Genomic DNA, 16,118 nt, shown 5'->3' on the forward strand with positions numbered 1-16,118 from the left:
ACCTTCTTTAAAGAATGTCTAAAGATTAGAAAAGCAAGATTTTCCCCTAATGAAATCATGCTTACTATCCCACAAAATTTTCAACTTTATAAAGCATCTTATATCAGACTTTCAAAAACTTTTCCTATCAATAATATAAGACTAATAGGTCTATAATTACTGAGAACATTTTTATCACCTCTCTTGAGAAGACGAGAAACATTAACCAACTTCCAATCTTCTGGCACCTGTACACTATTCAAGATTAAAATAATAACAAGTGGCTCATATATCCAATCTTTAACCTCTTTCAAAACATTTGGGTAAATATCACCTGGCCCAGGTTTATTATCATTCTTTAAAGTTCCCAATTTTGTCTTAACAAGCTCAGAATTCATGTGATAATCTTGTTCAACCTTGTTTCCATTTAGCAACTGTTCAGAATGAGGAATATTGCTTAAACTTCATTAGTAAAAACTAAAGAAAAAGTAGAATTTAACAACCCAGACATCCCATTATCATCAGATGTTAACCTTCCGACATTATCTCTCAAAAGTCCTACTCCAATCATAACATTTTTGCTCACATTTAATGTATTTGAAGAAAGTCTTACTATTTATTTTGACATTTCCAGCTAACCTTTTCCTTATTTTTTTCCCCTAATTTTGTATTTGCCCAACTCTATAAATTTTTTGGTTTTAACTTGCAGCCACACTTTTTCGTCACCTTGACAATTTAAGATTTGAAAAAATTTTCTATATTTGATTAGCATCTGCAACTAATTCAGTTGCCCAATGCACAGCACATAATTCTGGTCTAAACTCTTCAAAATTTGCTCATTTAAAATTGAGACAGAAAATGTCCAGTGAAAGTGCCTTTCATAAAAAATTTGGGGATCAACAAGTGCTGTCTATCTGTACAGAAACATCCAGGGGAAGCGCCTTGGATCTTGAACATTATGTTCTTGTATAAGTATTGTTTGGTATAGCATTGAGTATAACGAGGAGCCCTCTTCTTGCTGAGTGGGTACACATGATATATGAAGTCAGAATTTGTTTGTTATATAAAACCCACTCAGGAGGAAACCTCCTTGGTCCATCACTCCAGCGACTGGGAACCAGAAGTGGCAAGGACTTCCGTACTTCACTAGAAGAGAAGGGGATGGCAATATGCATTGGAGAGTCCGGAGGAACGACACACTGGAGACATTGCAATGGGTGTCTACGAGACCTTATTTTGAAAAGCAGAAAAACCCTGATAAGAGAAAACATGGGTCAGTAGGGATGAGCAGAAATCTATCTGCTTTACTCGTGAAGTTTATGAGTGATGGTTCTTCATATATAAAACAGTCATTAAAACTAAAAGAGAAATATACGTACCACCAGATAAACGGCTGGTAACCTTACAAAAAACCCCATCTTAACACTAAGCATTACAGAAATATACAGATTTACTGCTAATATAATATTAAGCATACCTGACCAGGCAATACCCACCACCAGATGGGATCCTGAAATATGAAGTATTTCTATATTAAATAAGACAAAAAAGAATAATTTGTTGCCTTAACCCAGTCAAAGGCGAACAATCATGTGTAGAATCATTACAGGAGAAAGACAATACCTGACTATGGAAGACACAGCTGGGTCATGTAGATAATGTGCAACAAATGTATTGGGAGTTGTTCACATACCAGCCTCAATGATCTCCTCCAAAGGATGACAGATCCGAGCATCTAAATACATAGTTAGATGACAAATTTGGTGTGAAGAAACATTTTGTAGACAGCGACCTTCCATGAACATTTCAGAATATGTCAGTTGAATGAGTTGATGAACCCAACCAGTAAGCATAATATGTGATAGATCACAGGAACAGAGGAATTCCATGGAATAAAAGATGGAAATGAGAACCATGAAATGAAGCAGTATAAGTCACATAACATTGTAGGGAATGAACTGGACAATGTAGTTGATCCAGATCCGAACAGAGGTACAGGTGGGAAATGGAAGGTAAGGAAATAGTAGAAAAGGCTAAACAACCTTCCCAGGCAGCTGATGTCTTGGAAAGGAAAGCCTGATTTGAATTGAAGATAACATACAAGGGATGATAAAGAATGCAAGAAACATTAATGGCATAAATATCAAAATGACGATGATCGCATGCCAGGAGTAGGAGGAAATAGGTCTTCAGATAAAAATGGTACATGGAATACACTGCAATGGGTTCAAAGGGAGAACCAGCCAGGGCATGAAGGACAACACTGACACTCCAATCCAACAGAAAAAAGGAGATGCAAAAGATGGACCAGACAAAAGGAACAGAAGAAAAATAACCAAGGAGGAGAAGTATTTTTGAAGTGGGAGAAACAGAAGGTGTTTGACAGGGCAGCCCTAGTACTAGCAACAGTTGACATGGTCAAACCCTGATCAATCAACCAGGTGAAGAACTTGGACAGGAGAGAAACAGAAGGATAGGAAGGTTATAAGTCACAGCAAATGAACCAAAGTCTGAAGGAAGACCAACTTCTCTGGTACACAGACAAGGAGAATGAGCGAATGGTACGAGCAACGAAAGATGCTACACAAGGGGCAAGTCCTTGAGCTGAGGCAAGGGACCAGACAAAAGCCACATGTGAAGATGAAGTTTGGTAATGTTGGGATGAAACATGTCTGATTGTGGTTGCCAAAGGAACTACCAGGACTGTAGCTCCAGTAAGAGTCAGAGCAGAGGGAACCACACCGAAGCCAGCCAATACAAAGCAACCAGCAGAACACAACAAGGAGTGATCTGGATAAGGGAAATGATTCTGGAGTGGAGTCTGAGCAGAGTAGGCATATAGGTAAAGACCCCTCCAATCCTGACTGCAAGCATCCACCACCAGAGCTGACCTCAAAAGGAAGGAAGTTTGGCATTCCAGTGAGTAGCAAATGCATTGATATGTGGTGTACCCAGAAGAGAACACACTCATTGAAATACCTGAGGATGAAAGGACCACTTTGTGGGTGGAACCTGGTTGGGAAAGGATAAGTGATCAGCCACAAGATTCATAATTCTGGGAACATGACATGCCACAATCATCATGTCATGGTCATAGGCCCAGTACAGGAGATCCAGAGTCTGAAAACACAGAGATCTGGACTTGGTTCCCCTTGTTTGGTGATACAGCTGATGACAGAATTGTCTCAATGAACCAGAACCTTCCGCCCCTGCACGAGTGGAAGGAAATGATACAGAACCTGAGGAATGGCAAAACCCACCAAGGAAACATCTGTGAACAGATGAGACTCAGGACGAAGTGGAGTAATGGGAACCCCTACCATGTCTATGTCAAACCACCAAGCGAGGTCAGCCCTGATCCCAAGGGGAAGAGTGATGGGATGGTCCAAGAGATTATAGAAGTTCCACTGGTTGAGAAGTGTCAATTGAAGGGAATGCATGTGTGTCTGATCAAAGGGAATAAGAACTTCCAAGGAACCCCGCTCCCATCCTCAAAAGAGATGGAACCTCTCACACAGAGAGAGAAGGAAAAAGTAGTGTCTTTGTGACTGTCTGCTCCATATTGGGAATTGAAGAGAACCCCAAATCAATAAGATACTGCATGGGAATAATAAGAGGCTTCTCCAACTTGATGAGAAACCCCATCTGAAAAGCTTCTCAAAGAAGTAAGTATGTGTGAGTGACTGACTGGGCACGGGAAGAAGTGAACTGTAGCCAGTCATCCATGTAATGGCGAGTCTGAAGCAAGTGAAGATAACATGTAAAAGAGCATATTGCTCAACAAAACACATACTGAGCTGAAGAAAGAACGAATGGCAGTGCCCGGAACTGTAAGACGGAACCCTCATGGACTAATCAAAGAAAAGGATGTAACACAGTGGTAATTGGAATATGAAGAAAGGCATCTGTCACATCGAACTTGATCATCCAAAGTCCTGGGGAAAAAAACTATCAAAGTGAGAAGTAGGACTATGGTGAAGCAAGATGTATCCAGATAAATATTCACCTGGGACAAATCTATTATGGGTCTCCCATATCCTGTCTTTTAGGGGACAACAAAGAGACAGGAATAAAATCCTGGTTGATAGGGCACCAACTGTTTGAAAGCTCCTTTGTGTAGGAGGTCTCAAACAGGCTTGACTAAACGAGTAGATGAGGTATGATCCCAAGGAGGAGGGAAGAAAACCTGGAAACAGGAAAGGGGATGGGAACAGAACTGAAGGCAAAAACCCTCCAACAGAACCCGGAGAACCCAAGGATCTGCTGTGAAAAGGTGCCAAGTGGTTGTAACCTGGTCCCCACCTACCTAGGAAAGAGAATCCCATTACCTATAATGCTGTCTTCTGGTGGAACAGGAGAAAAAACCAAAGGTAAGGACAGGAACACCCAGAGAAGAGTAAGGGACAGGTAGAGGAAGAAGGAGCACGGGGAACACTCACTGGCAAAAGCTGTGTGGAAACAGCAGGACAAGACAAATGAGAGGTCAGGGATGACAAGAAGGAATGTAACATTGCCACATCGACCCTAGACTCCAATGACTCATGATGACCCCCAAATACCATTTCACAAAAAAAACAGGGCCTGACAAAGACCTCCCAAAGAAGAAAGGGGGAGATACATTCCCTCAAGTAGTGTATCCCTCTCAGCAAATCATCAACAACATAACAGCCAGGTGTTGAGAGACAGTGCTGATGTCGAGAAACAAACCAAGGTACGACAGGAGGGCCCTGAGTTCATCAAAAAAGTGACTGGGTCACTGCCAAAAGGCTTGAGACAAAATTGTAGAGAGGAAATGGTACGTAAAAGGGAGGTCAGAGCAAGACGATTCCTAGAAAACTGGGACTGATTAAAATGAATCAAAGCCCCTTGAGTTGAGGCCCACAGGGGTAGGAGAGGATCCAAATGCTGGGAATCCAAAAATTGATCCAAGGCCCACTGTTAAGGCAATTAATACTAGTCCATACACTGAGGGAGCATACCTACCCCTCACAGCAATTGTTCAACAAACCATTGAGCAAGAACCCTTATGTCAGGTGAGGGAGGAAAAACATAATTGGAACGAGGTGTGTCACATAATAATGAGGAAGAAGAATCAAGGGCTAATGGGGAAACATGGAAACTTTTTGTACATTTCATAATTTCAGTTGGTTTATTGATACATATGAAATTATACCTCAGTTTAAAGTGTTAAATCAGTTTTTCACAAGGTCAATTTTGTTCTTTTAATTGATCATAATAAATCTGAGCTTAAGAAAAATTAGGAATTTTAAGGAATGATATGGCTGTTGGACCAGATAATATTTCCCCAAAGGTTTTATTGTAACATAATGTTTTGGCACAACATGGGACCTATTGATCTATCTTAACTGTCCCATCCTCTAAACAAAACTAAACCTATTAATAAATGAATTTAAGAAAAAAAAATCAAGCTTTCTCTTAATCTCACTTAAATTTAATGACTCCACAACATCTGAAGGCAACCATTTTCAAAGACCAACTACCCTGTTAGAAAAATAAAACTGTCTTAGCTGAAGATGATTCCGACTCTGCCAAAATGTATATTTGTGTCCCCTAGTCCTACCATTCTCGCCATTATGCATGAAAAAATATGATGCATCTACACTATCAATTCCCTTTACAATCTTAAGCAATTCAAACAGATCCCCTTAAAATCTTCTTTATTCAACAGAAAACAGTTTGAGAGATTTCAACCTCTCATATGACAACCCCTCTATCCCAGGCACCATTCTAGAAACCATCCTCTGAACACTTTCCAACAATTCAATGTCCTTCCTAAGGTAAGGAGCCCAATGTAGCCTAACCAGAGACCTATACAATGAAATCATAGGTCTTTAGACTTCTATTTAGTATTTCTGTAGATACAACCTGAAATCCTATTTGCCCTACCACATGCAACAGCACACTGCTTAGATGGCTTAAGAGACTCATTAAGTATTACACCAAGATCCTTTTCTTTCATAACATTGTTGAGGTTATTCCCATCCAATTTATACTTATAATTCAAATCATGATAACCTACATGCATTATCTTGCAATTAAATTACATTTTCCATTTATTTGCCCAACTTACTAAATGATCTAAATCCTTATGTAAAATGCCAGCATTCTCTTCAGAGGTAGCAATACCCAAGATCTTAATATGATCTGCAAGTTTATTGACTATTCCTTCATCTATGCCATTGACATAAATCAAAAAGAGCAAAGGACCTAAGACTGAGCCCTAAGGTACCCCACTTGTAACATTAATCCAGTTTGATTGAACTCCATTTGTAACAACCCTCTGCTTTCTTCCATCCAGCCACTCTTTTACCCAATTTGCTAACTTATCCCACACATCTACTGAGATAATGTTTTTAAAAGCCTTTTATATAGCACTTTGTCCAAATGCTTTCTGAAAATTCAGATACACCAAATCTACACCCTTACCCTCATCTACATAAGCAGTAACCTTTTTTAAGAATGTCAAAAGATTTGTAAGGCAAGATTTTCCTCTTAGTGAAACCATCTTGACTATCCAATAAAATTATAAACTTTGTTAAATGATTTTGTAAGGCATCTTTTAACAGTTTCTAAACTTTTTCCCACAACTGATGTAAGACTAATGGGTCTATAATTACTGGGACAATTTTTATCTCCTCTCTTGAAAAGAAGAGTTACATTAGCTAACTTTCAATCCTCTGGCACATGCCCACTACTAAGGACTCACAAAAAATAGTAGCAAGTGGCTCACATGTCCGATCATTAACCTCCTTCAAAACCTTGGGGGAAATATTATCTGGCCCAGGAGCTTTATCATTTTCTAAACTTCCGAATTTTTTCTTAACCAGTTCAGAATTAATGCAGTCATCTTGTTTGATCTCGTTCCCATTTATCAACTGATCAAGATGTGGAATGCTGCTTAAACCGTCATTGGTAAAAACCGAAGAAAAGGTAAAATTTAATAACCCAGCCATCTCATAATCATCAGATACTAGCCTTCTTTTATCCTCCCTCAAGGGTCCTATCCCTATTCTAACATTCATTTTCCACTTAATGTATTTAAAACAATTCTTACTGTTAAATTTATGATGCTTTTCTTTAATTTTATTTCTTAAATTATTTGCTAGCCAACCTGTTTTTTTTACTTGTAGCTAGCATTTTCTTTCTATTAGGAATATGTTTACATTGAATATTGCAAAATCTATCTTTAAAAGTTTTTTACATCTGATCAGTGTTTCCAAATACCTCAGCTGCCCAATTCACAACAGATAATTCTTGTCACATTTCTTCAAATTGAGTTTTCTTGAAATTTGTAACCAAAATATCATTATTCCTTATCTCCATATGCACCAAAACATTGAACCTAATAGAGCAATGATCACTTGCACCCAGATGTTCTCCAGTTTCCACCCTCTCAATCATTTTTGTATTTGAAGTTAACAATAAGTCTTAAATAGCAATGTTTCTAGTTGGTTCCTTTACTAACTGGTGAAGAAAGCCATCCTGAACAGTTTCCAAAAAACCTTTCTCTCTCGTGGTTTGATTCTAGAATTTTCCAATCTATATGCCTGAAATTAAAATCTCCCATAATTATGATTTCATTAACAGCTGAAATCTTAATCTCATTGTAAAGTTTCTCACTAATTTCATCAGTATCATTTGGTGGTCTGTAACAAATTCTCACTAAAAGCCTTTTCCCTTTATATTCATTGATAGAAACTCAAATGGATTCAGTCTCCTTGCTATTATCTTTGATATCCTCAACTTCAACAGGATGTAACTCACATTTTACATATAAATCCACTTCTCCTCCCCTCTTTAATACCCTATCTTTATTAAGTAGTCTGTAACCCTGTATTTAAAAAAAAAATTGTGTCATCAAAACCATCTATGTTTAACCATGTTTCAGTTAATACCATTATATCAAAATCCTCCATTCCTACCAGTGCTCTAAAGTCACCTATTTTATTTCTTATATTTCTAGCATTACAATAGTAAAATTAAGCCTATCCTTATAACTACTTCTATACTCATTTCCAATGCTAAACATTTCTCTGCCTCTTATTCTTTTTGCATTCAGTTTTTTCTGGCCCTCATCACTGTCTAGTCCTAGTTTAAAACTTCCCTTCCAGCTAAGTTAATAGACTTAGCAAACAAGCCAGCCCCTACTCTATTTAAATGTAAACCACCCATTGCAAAAAGCTCCCTTCTCCCACTAACTGATCCCACAAGTCCAACCAACCAATCTGTTCATCCTTACACACTAATCTAAGCCTAGCATTTAGCCCTAATGACCTATTTATAACTTCACCCCCACAGTTAATTCTGAGTAGTATCCGTGACAAAAAGTTATGGCCGTTTTCTTTAAGTGCCTTTATCAATCCCTTATAGTTATTAATTAGCTCCTCTGACCTACATTTCCCTACATCATTATACTTGTTTTCTAATATATTTTCATTTTGCTGCTGGTATGTCTTTTGGAAAATGGCTTTAACCTTGATATTCTGTTAAACTGGTCTAAATATGGTTTTAGCAGGGTGATCTAAGCTGTATGGTAAAGTTCGTAAAGAGGGTATAATTGAATACACTAAATGCATTAAATACTACTCACATAAGAATGCTAGATATTTTTAGTTCGGATACATTGTGCTATATAATCATCTTTCTTGTGTATGATAAACCATAGCTGATAAAGATGTAATTATCTCTTTATTTAATCTTAGCAATGTTATAACATCGGAGTTTATGTAAAATGCGCGTTTTAGCTTATTTATCGCAACAACAAAGTTCTTCTAATGATATATTGTAAACATACCACATGTTTCAAGGTATGAAGTAAAAGGTCCGCGTAGTTTTACGAAAAAATTTATAAGGAAGTGTTTCAAGAGATGTAAAATATGACCAATGAATCAGATGTTGATTCAAAGCATCATAATTCTTCCTTAAAAACACCTTTGTCTGTCTTCTTGTGTCCAACAAACCTAGAAAATATAATATCGAAAAATGTTTTAACTTACTACTGTGGAACGCATGACTGAACCTCCGATTAGAGTTGATATAAGTCTATTTGGCACATTCTAACATTCATAAGAAATAACAACCCACTTGTTGCTGTCTCTGTACAAAGATATCGCGATTTTCATACGATTTTTGTTTGAGCTCCAAAATTACGATTCGGCAAATTATGATATACAGAAACTGATATTAAATTCCTTCCTCTAACCTATAACACATATTATTACATTGTAAAAGGTATTTATCTAGATAAATATTCTAAAGAAGCTTCATGGCCCTCTAATGTAGAAAAGTCTTACAGACAAAATTAAAGTACCAAAGATTAAGTTAGTTACGAAGGCTAACTTGTCAGATAAACAGCCTGATTAACACATGTTAGTTTAGATAATTTCCATTAATTTGGTTATACTTTCTTGATTTCCAAGTGTCAGCGTTAATTAATATTTCTCGCTTCTCCAAGATCCACAGCTTTAATGACGTGCTTTACTTAATATTTTGTGTGAAAAGTGCTTGAATCCATTTTCTCTTGCGAGAAAAAGAACATCTGGTAGAACTTATGAGAACTGAACTAATTATTTCTGGAAAGACGACTAGTATACATACTGCTGATTAACTTACAAATCGTTTGATATCCATATAAGAGTTAGAATTCTAAAGCATGTATTTTATGCGATAAGAATTGGTGCAAACTTTCCAAACAAAAGACAGTAACAAATTGAAACTAAAAAAAAACATAACTTATTACAATAGTTGAAACACATCTATTAGTCCAAAGAAGATAACCGAACTAGTGTATTTTTAAATACAAGTCCAGTTATAACGGGGTATATTCAGATAAAATAAATAAACTATTAACGCACAAAAATAACAACTGTTTTTAACAAAACGTACCTGGAACACCTGGTTGCGATGCATATACCCAAAAATCAATAGTTTTTTCTTTCCCTAGTTGTTCATAATTCCATGGTTCCTTCACTCTTACAACACCTAATCTGTCTACTTGAACCCATTGATTGGGACTTTCGATTTGGAATATCTCTTGGGGGTTCGTTTTCTCCAGCTGAAACATGGTTTGTCCTATAATACTTCCATCATTTTCTTTGTATTCATAGCTTTTTGTTGGCCGTACCGACCTTTTTGACCGCGATAAATATTTCATGTCATCTTCCATGAAATCAAATAAGGTTTCTTCAATAGTAAACGAATCAGGTGAGACTGCCGTGATAGATAAAGGAATGACATGGCTGTATAATCGAGGACTGCGATTATCGTGTATTCGAATGCGTAATTGGTACGTTTCTGGTTCAAGTATTCCTGTCAAAAAGACCTGGCCAGTTTTTGGAATGATACTGAACTTCGAATGATGATTGCAAAAATGATAAACAGGATGATCTCCATCCATGTCTGTGGCGGTGACGTTACCGATCACAGAAAATGGTTCGGTCTTCAGTGGTACTTGGAAGTCGTAGAAGTCCCTTTCCGAAATTGGTGGGTTGTCGTTGACATCCAATACATCAATATGAAGGACTGTTTCATCGTTATCGACCCCGAGTTCATCTACCACACGCAACACTAACTTATATGAGGCTAGTTGCTCTCGATCCAGAGGGTGATTAGTTACGACAGCGACAGCTGTTGTCCTGTTGGGAGAAGATGGAGTGACACTAAAAGAATTGTCATCATTTCCAGACACAATGCTGTAAGTAACATGGTTGTTTGCTACACCAGAAACGACTATATCTTCCAGGCCTTGGACAATAGTTCCACAGGGAAAATTCTCGAATACACTCCCCGAATACAAATTTTTCCCGAACTTTAACATATGATTCTTGTGTTTTACGTGTACTACAAGAACACCATTTAACGTAACGTTGTGGTATTGTTCCTTGACAACAAGAGCGATTGGTTGTCCTATTCTGTGGGAAATATCTGATGTTAACATGAGAATACCGTTACTTAAGATAGCAAAATTTTCCGAAAATTGCTTGCCAACAATATGAAAAGTCTGTCCATTGAAGGAGTATTTTTTGACTGTGTGTCCAGGATGAGCATCATGGGGAATAACAAGGTTCTCGCTTCTCAGTACTCTTATGATGGACAGAGATGACAGAAAAAACAGCAGTCCTATTACGTTCCACAGTCTCATCATGCTTTAACATTCAGAAACGTCTTGCACGCCCCTAAAAACACAAAAACAACACGTTAATATTGTTTCTTAAAATAAGACGTACACAATAAGTAGATTTTTGATAAGCTTTAAAACTGTTTCCTGTTTTTCATTTATTAATAGTGCTAGCAGCGGAGTATGTTTTCCGAAATTTCAGACCCTCCCAGTGGCACAGCGGTAAGTCTGAGAACCTGTAACGCTGAAAACCGGGTTTCGATACCATTGGTGGACACAGTACAGATAGCCCATTTTGTAGCTTTGTGCTTAACTACAAACAAACGAAAACCGAAATTTTAGCAATGTTTGATTTATTTCTAAGATTAATAAAAGTAAGAACGACAAAAATATAAATGACAAAGCATGTTACTAAGAAAAACATATCTGTAACCAGTGAAAATTCATAAGTGACATCATGCCACCAGAATGATCATATTAAGCTTATTCTTCCGATTTGTATAAATGAATGGATAAAAATTACGTAACACTAGTATTGAAGAGTAATGTTTATGAACGTGAATAGAATAACGTACAAAAACTATACTCAGAAAAAAACTGTTTGAATAAACAGACTAGAAAAAGGCAACGTAGGGGAGAAATTAGACTGAACCTGATGTTGAGGAAATAAAAAACAAATATACTGTTTACCACTTTAATATAAATGGGTCAGACATTAAAAACTTGTGTTTTAAAATTAATGTGTAGTCCAGTTCTACACAGGGTGGAGGAAAAGCTTAGATTATATGTACCCTTGTCAACTAATAATTTAAGAGATAAATGTTGCACTGTTCCTTGGGTTTTATGCCCTGGTTTCGTTTTCAGTACACAAAAGGGTGATTTAAAAATGGTATGGGTTTGTTGCTAAAATTCGGCTTTGTGGGCAACAATACGTAGAACGCCATCTTAAATAAACACAACATTTTAATAATATCCATTAGATATTGTAAAAAAAAGAAATTTGCTAAATAAGATACAGTAATTACTTTATTTGGTATATAACAACGGCGTAAAATATTATTAAAATACAGTACTTATAAGAACATGTGAGTTAAGCCAATACATCTGTAGAAATATAAATACAACAACATTTGACGTTTTCTTTAAGTAGCCGATGTTTAGACTGTGTTTACCGTCGTTCTTAAGTATCAGGAACTCCTGTTATTGTGTTTGAAATCTCCTGGTGTAATGCATCAGATAAATCTGTGTAAGTCCATGACAAATAATTAACTCCACCATCTAGATGGTTCTTAAAATGGAAGATGTTAGAGAAGAGCTACACTGAGGAAGTTTGGGACCGAGGAACGCTTTAAAAACAGAAAGTTTACATTGGATGCAAAAGAAATGGAAAAAAGATTTAATGATGTGCTCCGGTAGAGTTTCTATTACGTGGAAATCTTACATGTCGATATAATCATACTTGATAACTCAACTGTAGCAAAGAAGAACGTTTTATTATAAAAGTAGAATGTGTAAGGGCAGTTTAAACTGTGTTTGAAAATATCTTGTAAATTAATCGGATATTTTTTATTGATCGGTAATATTTCATTACCTTAAGAATACTTAAGAAAACTAAGTATTTAACGTATTGAAAAATTATGTTTTAATGTTTTATTCACGTTTTGAAATAAGTTATACTGCAAAAGTTTAACTTCTTAGTTTGGTTGTTGTTCAGCACAAAGCTCAACAATGGGCTATCTGTGCTCTATCCACTACGGGTATCGAAACCCGAACCTTAGCGTTGTAAGCTTGCAAACTTACCCCTGATCTACTTGGGGGGGGGGGGGCTTTAACTTCTAACGTAAAACTAAGCAGGTTTTATAAACAGATAATAACTTCTTTTCAACAGTTCTTAGAAATCAAAAAAGTCCTTCAGGAATTTCTTTGCTTAAATAACCCACTAATGTTTCTCACATTGAGTTCATGAACTTCTTATACTATCTTTTACATTATAAATTGCATCGTTGAACTTTCCACTACATAGTTTTTCCTCCTCTCTCAAATTTCTTACATCAGATCTAATACTTAAATGACGATAAATGTTTTACTTAATGCATTAATTGTGGTTTTTATAACTGTGTCTTTCACAAAGACACTCCGTGGAACGTCAATATCTATTGTTACTCACTTTCCTATGTTAAACCTAGGTTCGTATAAACAGGCAAGAATCCTAGCGGCACATCTCTCCCTGATTCACGTTATTGATATAAGCATTCTTCTCGTACCTGCGTTTTCTCCGAACGATTCACAGTTTTGTCAGGAAAAAAATAAATCTTACCTTTATAAATAGAATACACCATTTGCTTAGTACAAAGTCCACGTAGTAGGTAACGACTAACTTCAGAAAGTAGTTTTCTAGATTAAAACTTTAAGCACACGACCGTTATCGAGTCAATGATTCTCGAGCTGTCTGGCCCACCGATCCATACACCTTTATAAACCAACCGATACACGCTACCTTCGCTCTCTATTATACAAATTCACCCGGCAGGTGGCTTCTGACAGTCTTGCCATCTATCGGCTTCCGAAAATACTACTCATATCATATATATATCAACAAAGAATTAAAGTACATAATATAAAATTCTTTGTTTATTATGGGCTACTCTTTTACCAACTAATAGTGGGATTAACCGTCGCATTTTAACGCCCCCACGGCTGAAAGGTCGAGCATTTTTGGTGGGAGAAGGATTCGAACACGCGACCCGCAGATTGTGAGTCAAGGGCCCTAACCACATGGCCATGCCTGGCCGTTATATAAAATATCTAACGGAAACAAAATATAAACACAACAAAAATATGTAGGTTCTATTTCATATTATCGTAATTCCAATCAGCAAAAATGAAATGCAAAACTCTGGTTTCCGTTGAATATTGAAGATTATGTAATTGAACTGGATTTCAAAACTGTTATAGCAAAATTTACCGATTTACAAAGAGATTTGTTACTGTAAATTTTAAAATCATTTTCATATTTTATGAATTAAATGTTACATTTTTTGTAATTCCGATACTTTCTGACGCAGTAGAATTTAATGATAATATACAAGAAAGATTTTCGACGGATCGCGTAGAAAAAAAAAAGACTGTTTTTTTTTATTCGATTGTTTGAATCTAGAATATGTTTCAACTAATACATATGTACTGAGAATTTTAATATTAATCCATAACGACATTTAAAGTGAAACTTATGCTAAACGGCTAGATCATGAATCCCAAGATTCAGGCACAGCCATCCCTAATTTGTAACTGTTGATCAGGAATTGACTGTCACTTTTATAACACGAACACAGCTGAGAATTCAGAGCATATTCAACAGTATATCAGTTATATGTATCTTGAATCTTCCTATTCACAACCAGAACCATTGAACCATAGCCTTTTATATATTGAATTATATATTGAGATTAACTTACAAGTCTAATCCAGTAAAGAAAGAAATAACAAATATATATTATGTTCGTGGGCGTTTTTGACACAAAAAAGAAGATTTTTTGTTGTTTTTTAACAGATTACACATACATGTTTATTGTTATAAATGTGCTATAACGTAAATCGCTTAATTTTGAAACGTATAGGTATTGTTCTTCTTATAATTCTCAATATTCAATAACAAAACTAACTTAAACTTCATAAAATTCGTTTGTTGAAAGTTGAATTTTGCCCCCGAATTTCAGCAGATGGGGGATCTGGACGCTTGTTTAAATTGTAAAACACGATTTGCTCAGAAATTTGTGCATTAGCGAAAATACACGAACCTTAATGTTTACAATTTTTTTTTATGTTCACATGATCATCACTTTGTCTCCGCCCCAGTTGCTCGGCGAGATAAGTCAGGGAGGCTTATAACGCTAAATATCGGGTTTCGATACCTACGGTGGAAAGAGGACAGACAGACCATTATGTAGCTGTGACTTAACAAAAAATAAGTATCAGTTTGTCTTACTTTGGCGATATGTCGCTTGGTTACTCAGCAGTGAGTTGGACGGCTTATAACACTGAATTACGGAATTTTATCGCTGGTGGGGACACAGCACATATAGACCATTGTTTCATTTGATGTTAAATTATAAACAAATAAAGTTCGACAATGAGACATTTAACAAGTTTACGGAATACCTTTGAATAAATCTTCATTGTGGCATTAACAAAAATCGGCGCCATCTTTCTGACGTCATAAGAAATTACACGGATATTCTTGAGTTTTCTGTCTTGATAATGATATTAAAAAACAAAACATAGCAATTATTTTAATTAATTTAACACTTTCCTCAAAATATCATCAAATGCGTTTTTGTAAACTTGTACGAACATTTTTAAATCCAAGTTCAGCTTTATTTAGAAATCCGATTGGTTTTATCCAATTTTAATACTAGAGCTTTAAATTTAATAAATTCGATGCAAAACTGTGGCTGCGTTTAAGATGGTCTATGCCATTTTAATTATTGGTGAACAAATATTACCAAATGAAATATAAAATTTTTATTCTGTAGATGTATATGTATATATACGTGTAGATACATGTGTGTATATATGTGTGTGTGTCGATATTCATAACTGATCATATTATCAGTCTCTGTTTTTAAAACTTAGAATATATGAGTATGACGAATACAAAAAAGAATTGTACTTATCTTAACTAGTAACTACACAAAATATTATTATTTATTAACAAGTCTGTAACACGTTATTAAAACTTCAGAAAAATCTGGTGCACTAATTCTTTGAAACGGTGAAAATAATAGATGTCAAACAACAAGAGTTAAATACAACATATCAAATAAAAGTCAACTGTGGTATCTTTCATTTAATGCAGTGATTAATATCTAGACATGCTGGTGGTCAGAACTTCCTGCCAAGTGGCTTGTAAAACTCAAAAAAAAAGAGTAAGAATTTGATTGGTTGAAGACTGTCAACATACCAAATAGTATGTAGTACATTCTGTATACCATCTGTCAGGTGT

General features: G+C 35.9%; 1 protein-coding gene across 1 annotated transcript; it reads right to left on the reverse strand.

Moving 5' to 3' along the window:
* Nucleotides 1-9,871: 9,871 nt before the first annotated feature.
* Nucleotides 9,872-13,521, reverse strand: LOC106478444 (neural-cadherin-like). The gene is made up of 2 exons (XM_013938985.2): nucleotides 13,434-13,521; nucleotides 9,872-11,174 (listed from the first exon to the last, which is right to left on the reverse strand). The coding sequence occupies exon 2, from the start codon at nucleotides 11,141-11,143 to the stop codon at nucleotides 9,872-9,874; it is 1,272 nt and encodes a 423-aa protein (XP_013794439.1). The 5' UTR covers nucleotides 11,144-11,174; nucleotides 13,434-13,521.
* Between the last annotated feature and the right edge of the window lie 2,597 nt (nucleotides 13,522-16,118).

This window comes from Limulus polyphemus, unplaced genomic scaffold, assembly GCF_000517525.1.
Source record: "Limulus polyphemus unplaced genomic scaffold, Limulus_polyphemus-2.1.2 Scaffold212, whole genome shotgun sequence".
Taxonomy (NCBI): Eukaryota; Metazoa; Arthropoda; class Merostomata; order Xiphosura; family Limulidae; genus Limulus; species Limulus polyphemus.

Excerpts from the sequence above, each read along its gene's own strand:
- LOC106478444 (XM_013938985.2), bottom strand. The coding sequence starts at position 11,143 with ATGATGAGACTGTGGAACGTAATAGGACTGCTGTTTTTTCTGTCATCT.